Below are 22,488 nucleotides of genomic sequence, written 5' to 3'. Positions count from 1 at the left end.
GAATATAGCTAGCTTTGAGCTAGCTCTATGGCTTTTTTTTTTCTTTTTTAGCGGGGTCACTTGGGGATTGAACCCAGGGTTTATATGCAAAGCAGATGATCTGCCACTGAGCTGTATTCGTAGTCTTGTGTTTTAAACTCCTTTAGGGAAGAAGAGTACCTGTCAAGCAATATTTATGAGCTCAGGGATTCTTCTGGTAACACTTGGTCAACTGAACTGGGATAGCTCAGAGGTAGGGCTCAAGAATGTGGCACACTGTTCAGACCCTGCAATACTAGAGTCGACCATATGTTATATTTTTTTTATAAAGATGTAGCAAATTTGACCTAAGAGACTTGAGTACTTCCTACATTCTCTCTGTACCTCTTTTTCTATAAGATGAACATAAAATATTTGATTGTAAAGATGCTTACTTGAAAAGGGGTAACATCATTTAAAGTGTTATTTTGGGAGTAGGGTACAATTCCCAAAATGGACCCTACTAAGGTTTATTGCTGTTCTAATCATGCCTTTCCTGAGCATTGTCATTCAAGTTATGGCTAAGTCATAAAATAACTTTTATTTGAGTGAGACCCCATCACTCTCAAAAAACCTTGATGCATAATGGGGAAAAGATCCACTTTTAAAATTTACATATTTATCACTTGAAAGGGTAACAGAGCAGCAGCCCAGGTCTTGTTGGGATTCCATGGTGCAGTTTCTTAGCCAAAGAAGTTAAACAGAGCAAGTACTAATTACTAAATACTAACATTTCAGAGCTGTATTGTTTGGAGTGTTTATCTGATGGCTCACATGTTAACCAGTATCAAATCTCAGACATCCATCTTTAGATAGATTTACTGCAAAACTTCTGGCTTGAATTTCAGTCACTGATTTCTTGTGTTTTCCAAGCTTCAGATGAAAAGATAACACTTCCTTCTATCAGCTGCTTTTTTTTTTTTCTTCTTCTCAATTTCTAGATCTTTCGAGTGGTTTGTATCTGTTTGGGAAATCCACCAGAGACATTCACCTGGGAGTATCGAGACAAAGATAAAAATTATCAGAAGATTGGCCCCATATCGCCCTTGGAGTTTTATAAAGAACATGTCAAGCCACTCTTCAATATGGAAGATAAGGTTGGTGACTGGCACTGTAGCCACTGACTGTTTACTTTCAAATGTCTGTTTACTATAAAGAAGGATATGAGTCCTAGGTTAGCATTCCTTTTGATTGTCAACTAAACACTGAAATGGACACTTTGTTCTCCCTTTCTTCTGAAATATTTTATGTACCTAGAAAGGCTAGTACACCAGTATCTCCTTTTCCAAGTACTTCTAAATTAGACTGAGCCTATAGTCGTCTTCATTCTTATATGCCCCCAGATTTGGACCTAGAATACCTTCTCAGGTGCTAAAACAATGAAATGAAAGTGAGTTGGGTATTTCTTACCATGGTTTCAGAGCGCATTGGAACTCTGGGCCTCTCAGGAGACTAATGGAAGGAAGCACTATCACTTCACCCACTAAGCATGGTGAGACAATCAGAGTTTTCCCTCCATATTGGCATCTTGACTCTTAGAAATGAATGGTTTTTTTTTTTTTTAATTATTAGAATCCAAGTTCAGGCTTCAGTCCTATCTTGTAATTTGAGATTAGGATTCTTAAAATGATGTGTTCACTATCTTACTTATTTGGTATGTGCAGTTTTTCAGAATTGGTTGGGGCAGGGATTCTCAAGGAGGAAAAACAGGTGCAGTTCCCTTAAAATAATTAGAATATGTAATTGCTTTGTTGTTGTTGTTGTTATTGTTCTTACTGTTATTTAGCAATGTGGTTGTAATATTTATTCTTATAGTCAGAAATAATGAACATGATCAAACATAGGAACTTTGAGGCCAAGTATGGGTCTTACTTGATATTTCCTGCTTTTATGTCCTAAGCAGCATATTCTTGATTTTGATAGATTTGTTTAGTGAATGATCCTCGACCCCAGCACAAATACAACAAGCTTTACACAGTGGAATACCTAAGCAATATGGTTGGAGGAAGAAAAACTCTATATAACAACCAGCCCATTGATTTCTTGAAAAAGATGGTCGCTGCCTCCATCAAAGATGGAGAGGTTGGTATTGTTTCTGTGTCTTTCACATTAGGGTTAGAGCCTCTTCATTTCTCATGTCATAGATAATATTGTTTGATTGTCTCCTTTCACATCCAGGCTGTGTGGTTTGGCTGTGATGTTGGAAAACACTTCAATAGCAAGTTGGGCCTCAGTGACATGAATGTGTGAGTACAAGAAACTTGAAGCAGACAGTTATGTGTGGGTTGTTGCTGTTGGAGTATATATAGCCTTGGAACACAGTGACTTCACTGAGAAGCAACTGGAAATTAAGGTTGACCTAAGAGTGGTCTCTCCCCTTCCTTCTTTCAGAGTTTAAAGACTGAGCAGGTATTCTGTGTATTTCAATGTTCTAACCTGGGAAATTAAGGTCATACTTTGTATCTGAGTTGAAATTGTTGGTTGTCCCTAAGAAGACATCCACTGGCGGAAAACTCTAAAATAGTACTTGATTGCTATGTAAATCTGTTTTCATGCTTTTGGCAAAGTAATGAAAGATATTCCAGATCTCTTGTCTGCTGTTAGTCTTCCTAATTTCTCCTCTTGCCTTATGTATATTATGTCTGTGACAACTAATTTGCATGTATGCATTTTAGAACACTCCTTTTGTTTGATAATCAGTTATGAATTGAGTATAAATTATTTTTGCAAGGGGCTGGCGAGGTGGCACTAGAGGTATGGTGTCTGCCTTGCAAGCGCTAGCCAAGGAAGGACCGCGGTTCGATCCCCCCGGCGTCCAATATGGTCCCCCCAAGCCAGGGGCAATTTCTGAGTGCTTAGCCAGGAGTAACCCTTGAGCATCAAACGGGTGTGGCCCCAAAAACCAAAAAAAAAAAAAAATTATTTTTGCAAGAGGACCCAGAGTGAAAGCACAGTGGGTAGGGTGTTTATCTTGCACATAGCTGACCTGAATTCAATCCCATAGATCCTCCGAGCCTGCCAGGAGTAATTTCTGAATGCAAAGCCAGGAATAATCTCTGGGTACCACCAGGTGTGGCCCAAAAAGCAAATAAATAAATAAATAAATAAATAAATAAATAAATAAATAAATAAATATGATTGATAGATAGATAGATAGATAGATAGATAGATAGATAGATAGATAAGATATGCCACTTTAGGGTGTAAATAAGTAATTGTTACTAAGTTGAGTAAATATTTTGACATTTAATATAAGAAAAGAAAACAGTTGTAGAATAGAGAATCAATGAATTTGGTTTTGAGCTTTGTGTGTTTTTTGTTTTTGTCTCATTTTATCCTGATTGTGGGAGTCATGCATATAATTCTTCTTGGGGAGGTCCAGAGCACCTGGTGGTTTGCTCTGGGATTTATCAGGGATACTAGGATTTAACCCAGAGCTTCATATACTTTACATTTGAGCTACATCCTCCACCCTTTCTGGGATTATGGTTTTTGTTTCAATTTAAAGAAGTGGAATTTATTTGCCCTTTCCTGGAATTGTTCAGGGATTAGTGCTGGCTCTGTGCTCTGGGATGACTCCTGGCTGAGATAGGGGAACCATATTTGGAGCCAGGGATTGAACCAGGGTCTTGCTACATACAAGGCAATCATCCTATCCACTACCACTATAACCTGGTGTTTCCTTTTTAATTTGAAATATTCTCTGATATTTTTAACATTTTAAACATTGATTTGTGTTTTTTGGGCTCTACTCAGTGACCATATGTAATATCAGGGAATGAACCTGGGTCAGCAATATGGAAGTCAACCTTACCACCTTACCTACTGTAGTATGTCCAATGCCATTACTTTAAATTTCAGTATTATAGCAATAGTCTGAATGAATTTAGATATTGAATTCATGGTGATTCTACCAGCTTAAAAGAGTGGCCTTTTTTAAAAGTTACTTTAAAACTTTTTAATTTTTCTTGCCAAATTTCTTGCCTACCTTTTGAAATGAGGGTATGTATATGTATATATATGTATGTATATATGTATATATTTAATCTTTCAGATGTTTCTTCTGTCCTTATGTCTCAGGCCATGAGGAATAGAATAATTCCATTGAAATGTTAGGTTTTGCATACACCACCTTCTCTAAAGAGCAACAACACAGATTTATTTGGAGTCCCTTTAGTTTTTTCTCTGTTCCTTTAATATATAGATGGATTTCAATTTCCCTTTGTAATTGTACTCTCTTTATTCTGTCATTCTTTTTACAGCTATGATCATGAGTTAGTATTTGGTGTCTCCTTGAAGAACATGAATAAAGCTGAGAGATTGACTTTTGGTGAGTCACTTATGACCCACGCCATGACCTTCACTGCTTTCTCAGAGAAGGTATGACCTCAGCTTATCTGCTACAGTGTTGGCACAGGTGGCCATCCATTCTCTCTCAGACTGTTTATCTGGCAGCACTTCCTTTCTTATGCATATTATTTCTGTTAAAGTTAGCTTTTAGGAGCCTGGAGTGATAATAAAGCTGGTACTTACCATGCATGCAGCCAACCCAGGTTCAATTCCCAGGGTCTCTTTAGCCCTATAAGGAGTGATTCCTGATTGCAGAGCCAGGAGTAACCCTGAGCATTGCAGGGTAGAGCCTTCCCCCCAAAAAGAAAAGGTTAGCTTTTAGAGGCCAAAAGATAGTATAGCAGTTGTTTGATTTCCAGCACAACACGGTCCCTTCAGTATATCTGAATGCAGACCTCAGGTACCCCGAGCACTACAGATGCAGCCCAGGGGGCTCCTAACACACTGGGATAGCTTCCAGGTATCCCAATTCTACATACCTAAGAGAATCATGTCCTCAGACTCTTACACTGAACCAGTGACTCAGTTGGCAGGATTTGCCAGTGGGACCTCTAGACCTCCTGAGCACTATTTGGGAGGCTTCCTGCCACACCCAGGAAAAAATTGTTGGTTTCTAAGTAGGACATTGTACCCAATCACTTGGAGTTTGGCTGCAAGTCAGAGGTAAGGAACATTAAGAATTTACCTTGAAGAATAGGATTTGAGTCCACAGGAAATACTAACAGCCTTTCTTTAACTCTTATGGTTGGTAGGTTGGGAGGTTAGCTGGTTGGGTGGGTAGGTGCTTCAGGCTACTTCTAGCATAGTGCTCAGAGTCTACTCCAAGAGTTATCAAGCTTTGAGCTTCAATCCTTGAAGTTAACCAACCCCACACTCCACAAAGCTCCGTTGGATATTCTGAATGTGAAAAGGGAACATGTCTTTGTCTCTGTCTCTCTGTCTCTCTGTCTCTCTCACACACACACACACACACACACACACACAAATATGAGCTGGAATGATAGTTCAAAGAACTGGCTCACACAGTTTGCATGTGGGGTGCCCGTTTGGTCCCCATATCACATGGTTCCCTAAGCATTACCAGGTATGCTGCCCCATACAGGAAAATAAAAAAAGTGAAAATATAATCTGTTATTGAAGATAGAAGAGGGTGTTTGTAGAGTTCTGGGTTTGGTTTTATGAAAATAGTCTGAATTATTTTTACTTTTGCTTTACCATTCAATATATAACTGAATTAAAAATATATATTTGGGGCCGGCTAGATAGCATGGAGGTAAGGTGTTTGCCTTTCATGCAGAATGTCATTGGTTCAAATCCAGGCATCCCATATGGTCCCCTGAGCCTGCCAGGAGTGATTTCTGAGCGTGGAGCCAGGAGTAACCCCTGAGCACTGCCCGGTGTGACCCAAAAATATACACACACACACACACATATATATTCAAGAACTATCATTATTTGTTTCTCCTAAGGAGAAAATCAGTATGGTGAGAATTTGTTTGTTTTCTTGTTTAAAACTGTGACCAAGAAATTGGAGAGAGAGTATAGCAGGTAAGGTGCTTGCCTTACAGCTGATCTGTGTTCCATCCCTGGCACACCATGTGGTACCCCAGTCCCACCAGAAGTGATCCTTGAGCTCAGAGCCAAGAGTAAGCCCTGAGCACTGCTGGGTGTGGATCCAAAACTAAATTTAAAAAAAAAAAAAAAAAAAAAAGGAGCCTGAGAGATAGCAGGGAGGTAAGGCGTTTGCTTTGCATGCAGAAGGACGGTGGTTCAAATCCCGGCATCCCATATGGTCCCCTGAGCCTGCCAGGAGCCATTTCTGAGCATAGAGCCAGGAGTAACCCCTGAGTGCTGCTGGGTGTGACCCAACCCCCCCCCCCAAAAAAAGACATTCAATATTGTGACCAAGTCTTGGAATCATTTCTAAAATATGTTCGTGGGCCAAAGTAATAGTAGAGAAGGTACGGTACTTATATCTGACAGACCTCGGTTATATGGTCCCCTAAACCCCACCAGGTGTGATCCTTGAGCACAGAACCAGGAATAAGCCCAGAACACCTGTGGGTGTGGCCAAAAAAATTTCTTGAATATAGTAGGGTGCCTTTGCAGAGATTCCACCTCCTTTTCTATGATTTCTCTGATTATAGTAGAAAATAGATGGCCCTAATCATGTATCATGGCTGAAACAGTCTTATGTGACACTTCAGCAGGAGATCGGTTTTTATACTATATAATGCCATTCACTCTTTTTGCAGGATGAACAAGAAGGAGCATATTCGAAGTGGAGAGTTGAGAATTCATGGGGTGAAGACCATGGCCACAAAGGTGAGCTTAATCTAGTAATAATGACTCCGATGAATGGATTCTGCTTCATTTCTGCATCGTAAGCAGCATGTGTTGAAAGCTATCCTCTATCCTAGTGTGGAATATTTCTCAGTATTGTTCCCAATGACTAGACTGTTAGAAAAGAATCTAAGAATCTTTTTTTGGCACTAGGGTTACTTCTGGCAGGCTTGGGGAACTATATGGAATGCCAGAGATCAAACCCGGCTGACCACATGCAGGGCAAATGCCCTACCCTCTGTGCTATCAGCCGGCCATAATCTACAATCTTGCTCTTAATATTTCCATAACAAACTTTTGAGAGAGAGAATGGGATTGTCAAAAAAAAATTAAGCATTTATATTAGAGACTCCTTAAAAAACATTAAACCTAAAAAGAAAAGAAGCATTTTGATGTTCTTCAAATTTTTCTGTCAGATAAAAACCCAAACAGAAAGCATCAGTAATTATAATAATTAGACTAAAAAGTTTCAACTCGGGCCCGGAGAGATAGCACAGCGGCGTTTGCCTTGCAAGCAGCCGATCCAGGACCAAAGGTGGTTGGTTCGAATCCCGGTGTCCCATATGGTCCCCCGTGCCTGCCAGGAGCTATTTCTGAGCAGACAGCCAGGAGTAACCCCTGAGCACCGCCGGGTGTGGCCCAAAAAAAAAAAGTTTCAACTAATACGTGATTTTTAGAAAAATTTAAAATACTGAAGGGCCTCATACATTTAATGCAGGTGCTCTGACACATGAGTCAGATTGCTAACCCAGATTATATTTTAAGAACTTTTTGTTATAGATAAAGGCCTTTTAAAATATATTCTTCAAGGGCCGGAGAGGTAGCATGGAGGTAAGGCGTTTGCCTTTCATGCAGAAGGTCATCAGTTTGAATCCCGGTGTCCTATATGGTCCCCAGTGCCTGCCAGGAGCAATTTCTGAGCATGGAGCCAGTAATAACCCGTGAGCACTGCTGGGTGTGACCCAAAACCCCTCCCCCCCACACACAAATTTCTGAGCATGGAGCCAGTAATAACCCCTGAGCACTGCTGGGTGTGACCCAAAAACCACACACACACACACACACACACACAAAAACCACACACACACACACTATATATATATATATATGCTTCATATTTTATAGTTTCAAAAAGAAGCAGCTAAAACCACACACACACACTCTCTCTCTCTCTCTCTCTCTCTCTCTCTCTCTCTCTCTCTCTCTCTCTCTCTCTCTCTCTCTCTCTCTCTCTCTCTCTCAGTGATATTTTATAGTGGCCAAGATTTTATATTTCTCTTAGCCAGTTGATTTTTATTGGAGAAACAAAAAAGACACTAAACACAGTTTACCAGATTAGAAGACTAGGAGAAAGTAGGTATAGAGGACAGTGAAATGCTCAGGTACTTTAGAATCAAGTATTAGCATCCATCTTAAACCTAGAGATCATTGAATCTCTGCATCTTTTCTTCTCTCTGAAATGATCATTGCTGGATTTTGGCTGACTGTCCTAGAAATTTGATGTGTAACTCAGCAGCTCTGTGTTTCTCTCTCTTTTTTTTTTTTTTTTTGGTTTTTGGGTCACACCTGCCAGCGCTCAGGAGTTACTCCTGGCTCTACATTCAGAAATCGCTCCTGGCAGGCACCAACCTGGATTGGCTGCTTGCAAGGCTAATGCCGCTGCTGTGCTATCTCTCTGGCCCCATCAGCACCTCTGTGTTTTACATAAAAGCTCTTTGAATAATTTCTATTCATCATTACATAGTTGCATTTCCCCTCCTGTGATTTCTGTGGCTATATGTTAATATACATTAACTTCTGAATTAAAGGGCAATTGTATTTTTTTTTGTTGTTGTTTTTTTGGGCCACACCCGTTTGATGCTCAGGGTTACTCCTGGCTAAGCGCTCAGAAATTGCCCCTGGCTTGGGGGGACCATATGGGACGCTGGGGGAATCGAACCGAAGTCCTTCCTTGGCTAGCGCTTGCAAGGCAGACACCTTACCTCTAGCGCCACCTCACCGGCCCTGGGCAATTGTATTTTTAATTAGTGGTTTCTAGTAAAGTGACTCTCATCTTAAGACAAAGTATATTTGTATTATTATATTATAATGTAATATTATAATATATAATAGTATAATCTTAAGGCTAGCAGGAAATTGAAAACAAATTACAATTCAGCTATATTTTTAAGTCGCCAGTAATGAGTACCAGTTTCTCAAGATCTCTCACACCTTCCCCACCTCTGTAAATAGTTCTTTTTAAAATGGACCTTCCTGGGCTGGAGCAATACCGCAGTGGTATGGTGTTTTCCTTGTACACGGCTGACCCAGGATGGACCTCTGTTTGATCACCAGCATCCCATATAGTTCCCCAGCCAGGAGCGATTTCTGAGCGCATAGCCAGGAGTAACCCCTGAGTGTCACCGGGTGTGACCCCAAAACAAACAAACAAACAAACAAACAAAAATTAATAAAATGGACCTACCTGAGCCAGAGCAATAGTACTTTTTAAGTTGGGTGTTTGCCTTATTCAAGGCCAACCTGGGGTTTGATTCCTGGCATCCTATGGGCCTCCTCTCCCCTGCAGCACTACTAGGAGTGAATCCTGAGTGCAAAGCCAGAAGTAAACTCTGAGCATCACCAGGTATGATGATGTGCCCTCCTTGAAATAGACTTTGACTGTGCTTTTCCCTTTGGAACTCTGATTACTATTCCTTTGTTAATATGAACATTTGATTTGTTTTATTATAATTTTGTTCATTTCATTTAAACTAATGTTTCATTAACAATTGTTTTGAGAGGAGTAGAGCTAGTTTTGAAGAGTTATAATTGTTATTGTATTTATAAAGTTATACATTTTCATAGATTCCTCTTATAATTTAATATTGATGGTGGAATAATACCTTTAATAATAAAACAAATATTTTCTTTTTTTTTTTTTTTTTGGTTTTTGGGCCACACCCGGCGGTGCTCAGGGGTGACTCCTGGCTGTCTGCTCAGAAATAGCTCCTGGCAGGCACGGGGGACCATATGGGACACCGGGATTCGAACCAACCACCTTTGGTCCTGGATCGGCTGCTTGCAAGGCAAACGCCGCTGTGCTATCTCCCCGGGCCCAAAACAAATATTTTCAAAATAAACCTTTTTCTGAATTAAAACTTCCACACATATGTAAAATAGAATTTTTTTAAAAGAAAGTAATGAGGGTCTGGAGCAATAGTGTAGTGTTAAGGTAACACAGCAACCCTGTTTCTATCCTGCACTACCAGGACTGATCCTTGAGCCCAAAGCCAAGAATATGAGTGCACTTGCCTTGCATATAATGGACCAAGTTTGATCCCAGCATCCCTGGTTCCTGGTTCATTAAGCCTTCCAGGAGTGATCCTTGAATTCAGAACCAGGTATAAACCCTGAGCACTGCCAAGAGTTGTCCAAAAACAAGCGAAAGAACAACAATAAAGTAAAGCCATAAGAATTAGGTCCTAACATCATCAGGGCTAAGCCTTGAGCATTTGAGTTGGGCAGGGGTAGAGGCTAAAATATTTTTTAATCTATCTTTATTGAGTTAATAGGACTTAATGGTTTATAGTTATATTGCATATATAGGTTCTTATGGAAAGTGAGGATAGCATGCTGGCTACCAAATACCTTTAGTTAATAGCTCTTACTTATATCACAATAAGCACATCTCTGCAGATGACTCTATAATGGAATCAGCAGCAGCAGTAATGATTCAGCAATAGAACAAATAGCAGCAGTCACATTGATTATTGCAACAAGCTCAACCTACCAATACCATTACTTTATTCCAACCCTAGACTGCTGCTGTCTGATTTGGTTATAACTTATGTAAATGTGGGTTTATGAAACCAACCAATTTGTTCACGTGTCTTATATAAATGAGAGACCAAGGGAGGTCTTAATTATCTAGCTCCTCCTTTCCTTGCAATAGTAGAGTATATTTTGCATGTGTAGGGGCCTAAGTTCAGTTATCTGGAGCAGAAAAAGCAAAATCACAAAACAAGAAAACTTCTGTAGCTTCTGTTTGTATGGGTTCGGTTTCCCCCAGTCTGGTCCCCATGGTTGGGTTTGTTATCACAAAGGTTAGTGTCTATATAAAGTTAACATTCTATTTTATTTAGAAGTCTGCCTGCATCTGTTGGCTTGCTTGCTTCTGGGACACTTTTCTTTTTGTAACATTTACTGAATTTGTTAATAATATTGATAAACATTTAGGAGTGGATAGACAGGCAAATAGTCTTTTTTGTGTAGTGTGTTACTGTCTTTATTACTAACCAAAGTAATTACTCTTAAAACAAAGCCTAGATTATTGAGCTATTTATTTTTCGCAGTGAGCTCTGCCTCTTTCGTCCTACACTTTTACTCATTCTGTCATTTTTTTGAGAAAGGTAAGATCTTGATCCCTCCTATCTGCCTAAAACCCACCATTCTAGTGAAACCAACAGCTATCTAGTTAAGATAGCTTTGTTGTTCTTGAATAACTGAAATGCCTGAGATTATACAGAGCAAAACATTTCAGTAGGGAGCCAAAAGATAAGAAATTTAACTAGAGAGGGGGTAGGGAATAGTTAATTCAAAGCCAGAATAAATTATTCTCCTGTATTTCTTGGTAATGTTCTCTCTGGCTTGATAGGAAGGAAAGAAAGAAAACATGATCTCATTTCATTGGCACACTTGGCCTGACCGTAGGAGAATGCATTGTATGTTATTATGCTGGCACTGTGTGTTTACCCCTGCAGAACCCTCCTGTCTCATCCGGTGGGCATTGGCTGGCATGTCTGAGGCAGAAGCTCTGTTTGTAATCTTGCTAGAGACATTCTGATTTAAACAACTCTTGCTGGGATTTTGTTTCTGTAGATAACATTGTTAACAGTTTTTACTATTCTCGTTGGGATTTCTAATAAGTGATAATTTTCAAAAAATATAGTGTTGATCATAAAAGCTGGAGGTAAACTGCACAGAGATACTATGCAGATTGCCCTGACCTCTGCAATTTGTAGTTTTGACTTCCCTACTGATATCATGATATCAAAGTCTACTATTTCAGACTTACTGGAATTAAATAACTTGTTTTGCAAAAATGGGCAACATTCTAATCATGAGAGACAAAAGAGAAGAAATTTGGAGCTTACTGTAAATCTTTCATTTTATAAAGTAAATAATTTGTATATTATTTAGGAATTAAGCTCAGTGTTATAACTCAATCCTTATATGAATGAGGTCCTGAGTTTGGTCCCAAGTCTAAAACAAAAGAACAACAAAAACGGGCCAGAGTGATGGTACATTGGGTAGGGTTCTACTTGCTTTGTACACAGTCAACTCAAATTTGATCCCTTATATAATCTCCTGAACCCATCAGGAATATACAAAGCCAGGAATAAGTCCTGAGCACTGCTAAGTATGGCCCAGCCTCCCCCCCCCCCCCAAATAAAATGGACTAGAGAAAGTACAGTGGGCAAACACTTGCTAGCACCCACCAGATCCCAGTTCAGTCCCCAGCTCTACATATGGCTCCTCACAAGGAGTGATTCATGAAACACAGTGTCACAAGTAAGCCCTGAGCACAGCCTAGTGTGCCCTCCCCCAAAAAAAGATAAGATAAAAAAAAAAAGATATTTCAAATTTTACAGTGAGGAAATGACATTACTTGCTTTGTGGTGCCAAGAATTGAATCCAAGGCCTCATGCAAGGTGGGCATTCTGCTACTGAGTTATATCTCTGGCCTGGAAGTAACTGTTGTTAGTTTTTGGGGTTTGTTTTTTTTTCCCCCACTCTTAACCAGAAAATATCTAAGAACAGCACATCACTAGCTAAGTGATGAAACCAGGAGTATCTAAATAGTCAGACAGTACAACCTTTCTGTGTCATGAACCACTAAACTGTGCTTCCTCTCAGCTTCTCTGGACAGACCCTTGAGGATTTTTTCTGGCAAAGGAGGGGTTGGGGCCATACCCAGCTGTGCTCAGGGATGACTCCTAAAAGTACTTGTGAGACCATATATAGTGCTGGCAACTGAACTCAAGGCTGACAATGCTGCACTATCTCTTCTGGCCCCAGATATCTTAGCTCCTTCAGAGAGTTTATTAACCAAAAGCTACATATCCTAGACTGAGTAGTCAAGTGAATAAAACCAAGAAAGCCTATGCTAGCAGATTGCTCTCACTACTTCTGTGCAAAGTAAGTAGTAAGGTGAGAGCTACCAATAGTGAGGGGAAGGCACACTCCGGAGAACTCTCTTCCTAACCTGTTCCATGAAGCCGAGCATTCGTTTTCAGGAACAGCCTCCTTCATGTTTAATTTACACAACAGATTGTCTCCAAAGCATGTGTGCATTAGTTTGAGAAAGACAGAGATTAAGCACAAACTCTAGCCAGATTGACTGCCTGTGTCCACATCATAGCAGTCCTTTCTATTAGTTTTCTCATCAATAAAATGGGCATAATGCTCGTTTTTCATAGGATTGTTGGAAGAACTGTTACCAGGCTGGGCCAATAATTTAAACAACAGGAGCACATGCCTGATATACAGAAAGTCCTGAGTTTGGTTCCCAACACTGTATGTGCCTCTTTCCTTTCAGCACTGCCAGGTGTGGTGCTGGTGACCTCTGAGCACTACTGGCAGCCCCCCCCCCCCCACTAGAAAATGAATTATTCCAGACACAAAGATTAGCTACTGCTACTATTACAACATACTATATTGTTACTACTTAAAAAACTAGCTAATATTATCTGTAGACAAATGAGGGACTTTTTGAAGAAGAATATAAGCTTTGTTTTTTTGGGGGGTCACACCCAGCAGCACTCAGGGTTTACTCCTGGCTCTACACTCAGAAATCACTCCTGGCAGGCTCGGGGCACCATATGGGATGCCTGGATTCAAGCAACTGTCCTTTTGCATGCAAGGCAAATACCTACCTCCATACTCTCCGGCTTCATTGTTTTTTTAATTTTTAGAAATTATTATAATTTAGGTCATGTTTCAGTAGTGATAACACTTATGGGATTTTTTTTTTGTTTTGTTTTTATTTTAGGCACCATAGTTTGCCACACTGTATTGGGAGGGTATGTTTAGTGTTAATACACATAGTTACCACACCTCACTACCACTGAAAGTGCTCAAGACCCTCCACCAGTAGTATCCTATGTTACTTTTAGTAAACCTCATCTCCCTCCTCCTACTTACTCTGTCTCTGCTTGATATCCTTGGTTGTGTAATTCAGGGCAAGGGTGTATTATCAATGGATACTGCTTATTCCCTTGTCTTGTTCCTCTGTATGAGATCGTCTCTATTATTTGTCCTCCACCTGACTTACTTTGCTTAATATGTCCTCCAGTTCCATGTTCCATCTAAGTTGTAGTGAACTTCATAATTTCATCTCCTCATATGACATTTCTGTGTGTATGCCACAACTCCCATATCCATTCATCTGTCTTTGGACATTTGGTTATTTCTATAGCCTGACTTTTGTACTAAGCACTGCAGTAAACATAGATGTCCATATATCTTTATGAATTAATGTTTTTGAATTTGCGGGTAGATGCCAACAAGTAGAATTTCTGGTTCATATAGAAGCTCTCTTTATTCTAGTGTTTTTGAGAAGTCTCTATATTGTTTTCTGTTTTGTTTTATTTTTTGTATGTTTTATTATCACTGGTGTGAGATGGTTTCTTATTGTTGCATCTATCTACTGGCCACTGATAGGTCTTTATGGAAGTGTCTCTTCATCTCTTCATTTTGAGTAGGTAGGTGGGTATTCATATTTTGTTGTTGAGTTTTGTAAATACTTTATATGGCTTGGATATTAGTACTTTTTCTTTTGTGTTGTATGCATATATCTTCTGCCACTTTTATTTTAGCCTGAGTTTCTTTTGCCATGTAAAAATGTATTATTTTTATATAGTCCAATGAGGTCAAATAATTGAAAACTCCTCTGAACATTTGACTCCTTAGCCACTCTTCTTGACGATGGATCTTAAAGAGTAAAGGTATCCAGTAAGACCATTGTGCTATATTACCTATTCATTGGATGAATGTCTCATCTCTTGGAGTGAATTTTCTGAGAAAAGGCAGTGGAGATGACTAATCCTAGTGGTGAGGTAAAACTATTAGCAATAGCATTATTTCATTTTTGAGGGTGTGATGCAAGAAACAATGCTGATCACATTGGAGTGACCACTAGAGGAGTTTATGCTTATTCACTTGTCACCTAAGAAGGGAATTTAAAGGTAGCTGAGATGGTGTGACTGCGACCTGCACCATAGATCCTGGTTTGCTTCTTAGACTTATAAGGATTAGAATAAGTAGACCCATAAAGGCAAGAAAGGGGATAGTTTCTTTGGGAAGGGAGATGACAGAAAAGACAAAAGAAAGCATTGAAGCTGAAATTATCAAATCTGATAAAGGGTTTGAGAAGCTAATGCAATATAGATAGATAGATAGATAGATAGATAGATAGATAGATAGATAGATAGATATCAGGAAGTACATGGTTGTAAGTAGTGATGTTGGGAGGGACCATAGTGATAGTACAGTAGATATCTACTAAACTTGGGTTTAGTTCCCAGCACCCCATTTGATCCCCAGGCCCTCACAGGAGGGATTCCTGATCACTGCCAGGTGTGGCCCAAATACAAAAAAAACAAAAATAGTACTATAGCAAAGCAGCTAGGAAATAATCAAAGGAAAAAGACTTTGAGGTTGGACTTAAGGGACTATTTCTGGAAACTTGTGGGGTGGGTGGATCAATGCTATATTATACCATATTAGCAATATTTTAGTATTTTTATTTCTTCAAATGGACAGTGAGGGGCTAAAAAGATAGCACAGCAGGTAAGGAATTTGCCTTGCACATGGCTAATCTGGTTTAATCCTTGGCATCCCATATGGTCCCTCTGAGCAGTCCCTGAGCCCAGAGCCAGAGTAACCCTTGAGCACTTTCTCAGTGGTATGGCTCAAAAACCAAAAAATAAATAAATGGATAAATAAATAAGTAAATGGCTGAGAGGGGTGGTAGAGGAATTAAAAGCTGAAACAACTAAAACCAAAACTCTTCAGTGATGTTTGAAATTTATTATTTAAAATATATGAGAAACAAAAACAAGTGTAGAATAATAGAGATTTGCTGACGTGAGATAGTGAATGATTGGAACTATGAACATTTCTCAGTGATGTTTCGAGGCTGATTGGAGCTTTAGGAGAGAGATTAGAATTGTGGCTCTTTCCTGGAAAGACAAGACTTTTGAGGACACTTAAATAGTATTTTCCTCTCCAATGTCTAAGATCTTGGCAGAATTCAACATACTTCAGTCCTGCCTGTATGGTGCTCACCAGTCCAGAGGAAGGGGAAACCTTACTGGTTAGTAGGTCACTTTCTTTTTCTCAGAGTCAAACTGACTTCATCTGGACTAGAACAGAGGATCTTCTTTTGTAAGTGTACCTTTGTGCAGAGTTAACTTGTATTGCCATTTGATGGTTCTCATTGCAGTTACTTAATATGTACAATATGCTTAGGACCTGTCTCACACATAGTAAGTGCTAGATAAGTATTAGCTATTATTGTGCATAAATACTTTAGGTTCCTGGGGCCAAAGCAATAGTACAGCAGTGGGGCACTTGCCTTGCACACAGTCAACTCAGATTTGATCCCCCGGCATCCTATATTGTGCCCTGAGCTGGGTATGATGCTTGGAGAACCATGTGGTTCTAGAGATTGAACTAAGGTCAGCCACAGGCACCTTAACCACTGTATTCTGTCAGGCCTGGGCCATTTTTCTCTGAAAGTATAAATCTAGGCTTATGCTATAGAATTTGCCACTATTTGTCTGAGTGAATTTGTCTAGAAGCTATATTCAGTGACTAGTTATTGCTTACCCTTCCTTGCTCATTCTGTGTCTGGTTGTTTTTGTTTATTTTGACCGATTTGTGGTACAGGGGATAAAACTCAGGACCCCACACATATAAGGCAAGTGATGTACTGCGCTGTATCTGTAGTCTAACTACCCTTTCTCTCAACTAGTACAGAAACATTGCCAGTTTTCTTAACTTACTTCTTCCTTGTTGCTTGTAAACAAGGCATCAGAATTTAAACAGCTTTATTTCACTTTCATTCCTAAAGCTATGTTTATTTATTTTTTCTGTTTCCCTAAGTGTATACTTGGAATCTCTGTAGCAGACTTTGGTTTTTCTTAGGGAGAATATCATTTGTAATGGTAAGGGCTGAATAGTTGTAACTTTCCTCCAAAATGGCCACATTAATCCTGGTCCGCAGCACTCTCTTGGGTTCAGACATAACTGATTCTAATCTTCTCAGTCAAACTCCAAGAGACGAAGTATCAACAGTTACAGCAGCCACAAGTTCATTATCTTCTCAGGGTGCAATTACTTGGCAGCCACCTAGACCGTGAGGTTTTTGTGGGCCCCCAAAGAATTCATATCCTGAAGAGAGAGACACTAATCAAGGCAGGTCCTCTTGGCGGGGACTCTGAAAGGGTGGATTGCAATTGATAGGAGTTTTAATTTGTGAGAACTTAATCTGATCTCCTGCTTTGGGAACAAGATAGTGTAGATGTACTTACTGTCCATTTTTCCTGGGCATTTTTTGAAGACTCATTTGATTGTGTGATGATAGTATTGTCATAAAGCCACAGAACTTTATTATGTGAGTCTGCCTCTATACTTCACCTGCCTCACTGTTCAGAACTACCCAAAGAATTTATTCAGTCTGCCTTAAAGTAAGGGGAGGAATAACTGATGTCCTGAATGGTGCCATCGGGTTTAGTTGTCAGGTCTCCTGACCACAGAAACTTTTGGGGGGCAGGAGATACTCAGTTCCTGTCATAACTTAGGCTGCAACAAGAAATGGTACATGCTGGCCCCCCAACTAACTGAGCTGTGGTTGCTAGAATTGTACGTAATAGGCACTGCCAGGCAGCAGTATAGATTTTGGTGAGGGCCAGGTCGTGCCTGCCTGCCTATCAAATGGAATATCTAATCAGGAGAGAGATCCGAAAAAGCACAGACTGCTGGGTTTGTAAGCTCCTTTCCTCTGTCTCCTGTTGAGAAAAGTAGCTCTGAACCAGGGAACAGGGATGCCTTGTCTATTTTGGTCAGTGCCCTTGAACCCTTTTCCAGGGCATTTCCCTTGAGGGTGAACATACTGTGCTGCATCTGAAGTGCTGTCTTTGATTCTGTTGGTGGTGAGAAGCAGAACTGAGCATAGATAGCTTCACCAAAACTATTTGTGTCTTCAACTTTCTTGAAGTCAAACATTTAATTGTTCTTTTTCTATTGTCCTTTCAGCTTAAACTATATTATTTACATTTTAAAAATTACTTCCTAGGCTGGAATAATAGTACAACAGGTAGGGCATTTGCCTTGCATGTGTGATCTCTGGCATCCCAAATGGTCCCCCAAGCAGCACCAGGAGTAATTACTGAGCACGGAGCCAGGAGTAACCCCTGAGCACCACTGGGTATGGCTTAAAAACAAACAAAAAATTTATCTTCTTAGGTTTTGGAGCTACAACCTAGCTAGGTAGCTTTCAACAACATGGGTTGTAGCCCCAAAACCATGACTCTGCTCAGGGATCATGCCTTGTGCTCAGGAGATCATATAGGAAAATCAAACCTGGGTTGGCCACATACAAGGCAAACACCCCTTTCTTTCTGGACGCCGTCTTTTTAATTATTTTTTGGTTTTTGGGCTTCGTGGCAATCAGAGGTTACTCTTGGCTCTGTGCTCAGAAATACCTCTTGGCAGGCTGGGGGGACCATATGGGATGCTGGGGATCAAACTTGGCTACGTGCAAGGCAAATCCCTACCTGGTGTGCTATCGTTCCAGCCCCTTTTTTTTAATATTTTAAAGGAACTAACATTTTAAGTTTTCTTTTTTAGTTCTAATGAGAAATATTAATATATTTTAACGTGCATAAACAACTTTTGGGGATCCTCAATTTGAAGTGAAAATAGTCCTAGGCTTGAGACTAAGAACTTGGAGAACTACTCCCAAAGATACATTGAGAAGTAGATTTACATCGTCTCTCTTTTGATCTGTGACTTGAGAAATTGTACAGCATAGACCGAGGTTTACACTGTTAGCGAAAAAGGGCCCATAGCCAAAGAGATAGTTCAGAGGTTAAGGTGTTGTACCTGACCCCAGTTCAGTCCCAGCACCACGTGATATTCTAAGTAATTGCCAGATGTGACCACTGAGCACTGCAGTGTGCATGGCTGACTCAGGTGGTCTCCATCAATGATGGCACAGAGCTCATGGGTCCTCACATTGTTCCACTGGTCCTGGGCTGAGATTCTTCAGGAAGGGGCTCCTAGGCCTCCTGAGTACTGCTTAGGAAAACTCTACTTCACACACTCCTTTGATTTCTTTTGGTTTTTGGGCCACACAGGCATTGCTCCAGGATTACTCCTGGTTCTGCTGAATTACTCCTAGCAGTGCCTCAGGGACCAAATGGGATGCCAGGTCAGCCACATGCAAGGCAAACTCCCTATGCACTATACTATTGCTTTGGGCCCCGTTCCCATTTTTAATGGCCTAAGTATTTTAGAAGAGAACGTGATGCTGTGCTCTGCTCATCCCTCCTGTTGTTTAAATTAGATACACAGATTTTTTTTGCTTTCATTTTATTTTTTATATTAGCAGTGACATGGGTGAAGCATTTTTTCCAGCATTTTTTTTTGCTGGAAGAATGCCCCTCAGGGGGAATTTGTGTTGTCCCTTTGAAACTGGGATGCAAGTTAATCTTCCTAATGGGAAGAGGGAGGGTTCTAGGGTGAGTACCTGATGAGATGACACCAGCTGATCTCTCCCCCTGATCTTGTATATCTGCCTCTTTTTAATCCTGTCCCCTAGAGAGAGCCACAGAGCCTAGGGCCTTTCTGAAGAAATTCAGTCAAGCAGCTGCCTTAGTCTTTTATTTCTGTTGGATTCTCATCACATCACCTAGGAAAGTCAGGACTACATTACCACTTGATGCACATGATATCATCTGTTATGGCTCCCTAGGAATATTGATGTGGCCATGCTGAGATTTCCTGATAATTCAGCTAGTTAACGAAAAGGATTTATTTATAATAGCGGGAGGAAAGGTGAATAGCCATAGTGCTGAGAATGGAACAGGTATATTCATAGAGATTAATCTCAAAGGACCAACTGTAAGAACAAAAAGCATTTCCAGGACCAGAGAAATAGATACATGGATTAAAATAACTTGATTGCATGAAACCAACACCCAGCTCAATCTCCTGAGTACCACTGACTATGAGTTATAAATTATGCCCCCCTGCCATCCTTCCTGTAAAAAAAGAACATTTGTACCTGCCTTTTAAGACCTTTGACTCAGGCTAAAGGCCAAGACCCACTCCTGAATCTTACCTCTGTGACTGGCACATAATTACTCCGAGCCCCAGTTTTGATAGGTAAAAATAATAACCTTATATGTTCTGCCTACTTCACAGAAGTGAGATTATGAGTAGGAAAGCTTAATACATCAAATAAAAGCTTTATAAAAGGCTACTATATTGTTTCTGCTCTTTGCTTTTATGTCTAAATTCACAAGGCTTCTGTTCTTTTCTCCAGGTTACTTGTGCATGACAGATGAGTGGTTCTCAGAGTATGTGTACGAAGTGGTGGTGGACAGGAAGCATGTACCAGAAGAGGTGCTAGCTGTGTTGGAACAGGAGCCTATTGTCCTGCCAGCCTGGGACCCCATGGGTGCTTTGGCCGAGTGATCCTGCCTTCAGCGCTCTCCTCCTCCCTTGGGACCTGAAGTTGCAGCAAAGGACAGATCCAGGCAGTGAAGCCAAAGTGACACAGATGACTGTGTGTTCCACAAGACACAGACTCTTGGATTTCTCCTCCAGGAATCTCTTCGGGAAAGTGTGCTTATGCTGAACCACAATATTCTTAAACAAAAAGAAAAAATTGGGGGGTGGGGGAGATCAAGTCACACTATCTACTCTCCTCATCTCCAACAGCTCAGGATTTTCATCTCTTAGCATTTTCATCAGATGCAATTGTTTGTCTTGATTTGTCAAAAAAAAAAAAAAAAAAAAAGAAAGTATGGTCCAGTCTTCATGAGATGGGAGAGGATGAGCAATTGAGGTGTGTGGAGGGAAAAATGGACTTAATACTCCTTATTCCTAGAATAGAATGGGGGAAGGTTAGCCTAAGATTTGAGCTCTCTCAACTGCATGCTGCCAACAGTATCACTGTCCTTCCTGATTGGCAGTCACTAGACCGAATTATTTTCAAGGCAATTTGTGCCTCTAATAGTGTAGGAAGGGGAGGTTGATCAAGTCTGACATGATTCCTTTCTATTGTTCTGAACTATGGGGGGTCACAGCTGTACTTGAGTCAGGTTTAAATAGAGACTTAGAGAAATGTTGGGTAAGAAAACTGCGACCTTATCATGATCTGAATTATAATCATTAGGGGGAGCTCTAGCCAAAGGGTTTTAACGTCTGCCTCTGGAATTGGGAGTTGGGTGGGCAGGAAAAGGTGATATCCATTCTTTCTGACAACTAGATGGTGCTGAGAAGCTTTCGAATAAAACACTTTGCTAACTGACAGTAGGTTGGTTTGTTTAATAAAAAGAATTATTGTCTTTATTTAGCTGCAAAGGAAAGCATCCAGGTGACTCATGCTCTTGGAAGTAAAGAAATGAGAGATCAGGGAGAGAGCTCAGAGGGCTGGGGCGGATGCTTGCGCATGCACAGCCCCAGATTTTCTCCCCAACACTGGTACTCCAGACACCAGCAGGAGTGAGCCCTGAGCACAGCCCAGGAGTCGTTTCTTCAAATACTTCAGAGTGTGGCCCCAAAACAAAAGAAAAACAACAAGATGGGTCTCTGCTTTAAGTTCTCTAATTTCACTGGCTTATGCGGGGGCCTTCCCAGAACCTTATATAGTGGAAGAAATACTTACTTTCAGTTTCAGGATCCCTGAGTCTGAGAGGTGAGAAGAGAAGATCTGATGAGTCCAGACTTATGGCTGAAAGGTGTGTGTTTTACAGAAGCTGAGCCTTCTTTTCATTAAAAGCAAGTTTATCACCCTAATCAACCTTTTCTATCAGTAACTGCTTTTCCTTCTGGCTCTCCTGAATATTGTCAGTCCCCGCAGCGCAGGGGATATTATTGGTCACAATATTTTTCAAAATAATACTGGATAAAGAAAGCCTCAGTTTTAGTCAAAGTGTTTGTAATATTTCAATAATCCTATTTCAGACATGATTTTTAAAATCGTCTTCTAAGTACATTCTGGTGAAATCCAAGAATACCCCTCAAAAGTAAAACTAGGAGCTAGTTCAAATAGCTGCAACAAGTGCTTTTATCTGGGAGCCCCAGGTTCATTACCTGGCACCATATGGTGCCCCAGGTATTACCAGGAGTAACCCCAGAGCACTACTAGTTGTGGCCCCCAAACCAAAAAATAGAACAAATCCAGAAGAAAAGGACAGCATACCTCAAACATTAAGATCTTAATTTGATTCACAGGAACCAGAGAGAGGATAGTAAGTAGAGAACTTTCCCTGCATGAAGCCACTCGGGTTCAATCTCCAGTATCCAATATGGTCCCCAGCACCACCAGGAGTGATGATATCAAAGTGCAGAGCCAAGAGTAAGCCCTGAGCATCACTGGGTGGTACCCAAAAACAAAAATAATTTGATTCACAGTTAATGGCTCATCAACCACTTTTGTAAGCCAAAAACACAGTCAGTAGCTTCAGAGTGCTATGAAAAACTGTGACCTAGAATTCCTTATGC

The 22,488-nt window shown here is 40.4% G+C and overlaps 1 protein-coding gene across 1 annotated transcript in view; it reads left to right on the top strand.

Annotated features, from left to right (window-relative positions):
- BLMH (bleomycin hydrolase) overlaps window positions 1-21,292 on the top strand; it is a 38,651-nt gene extending 17,359 nt beyond the window's left edge. Inside the window, exons 7-12 of the mRNA XM_049772027.1 lie at window positions 960-1,115; window positions 1,942-2,100; window positions 2,197-2,264; window positions 4,281-4,398; window positions 6,624-6,693; window positions 20,303-21,292. Of these exons, the coding sequence (XP_049627984.1) occupies window positions 960-1,115; window positions 1,942-2,100; window positions 2,197-2,264; window positions 4,281-4,398; window positions 6,624-6,693; window positions 20,303-20,454 (723 nt within the window). The 3' untranslated portion in view covers window positions 20,455-21,292. The remainder of the gene's footprint in view (window positions 1-959; window positions 1,116-1,941; window positions 2,101-2,196; window positions 2,265-4,280; window positions 4,399-6,623; window positions 6,694-20,302) is intronic.
- Window positions 21,293-22,488: the final 1,196 nt, after the last annotated feature.

This window comes from Suncus etruscus, chromosome 1, assembly GCF_024139225.1.
Source record: "Suncus etruscus isolate mSunEtr1 chromosome 1, mSunEtr1.pri.cur, whole genome shotgun sequence".
NCBI classification, from domain to species: domain Eukaryota; kingdom Metazoa; phylum Chordata; class Mammalia; order Eulipotyphla; family Soricidae; genus Suncus; species Suncus etruscus.
This window is presented reverse-complemented; position numbering and strand designations above follow the sequence as displayed.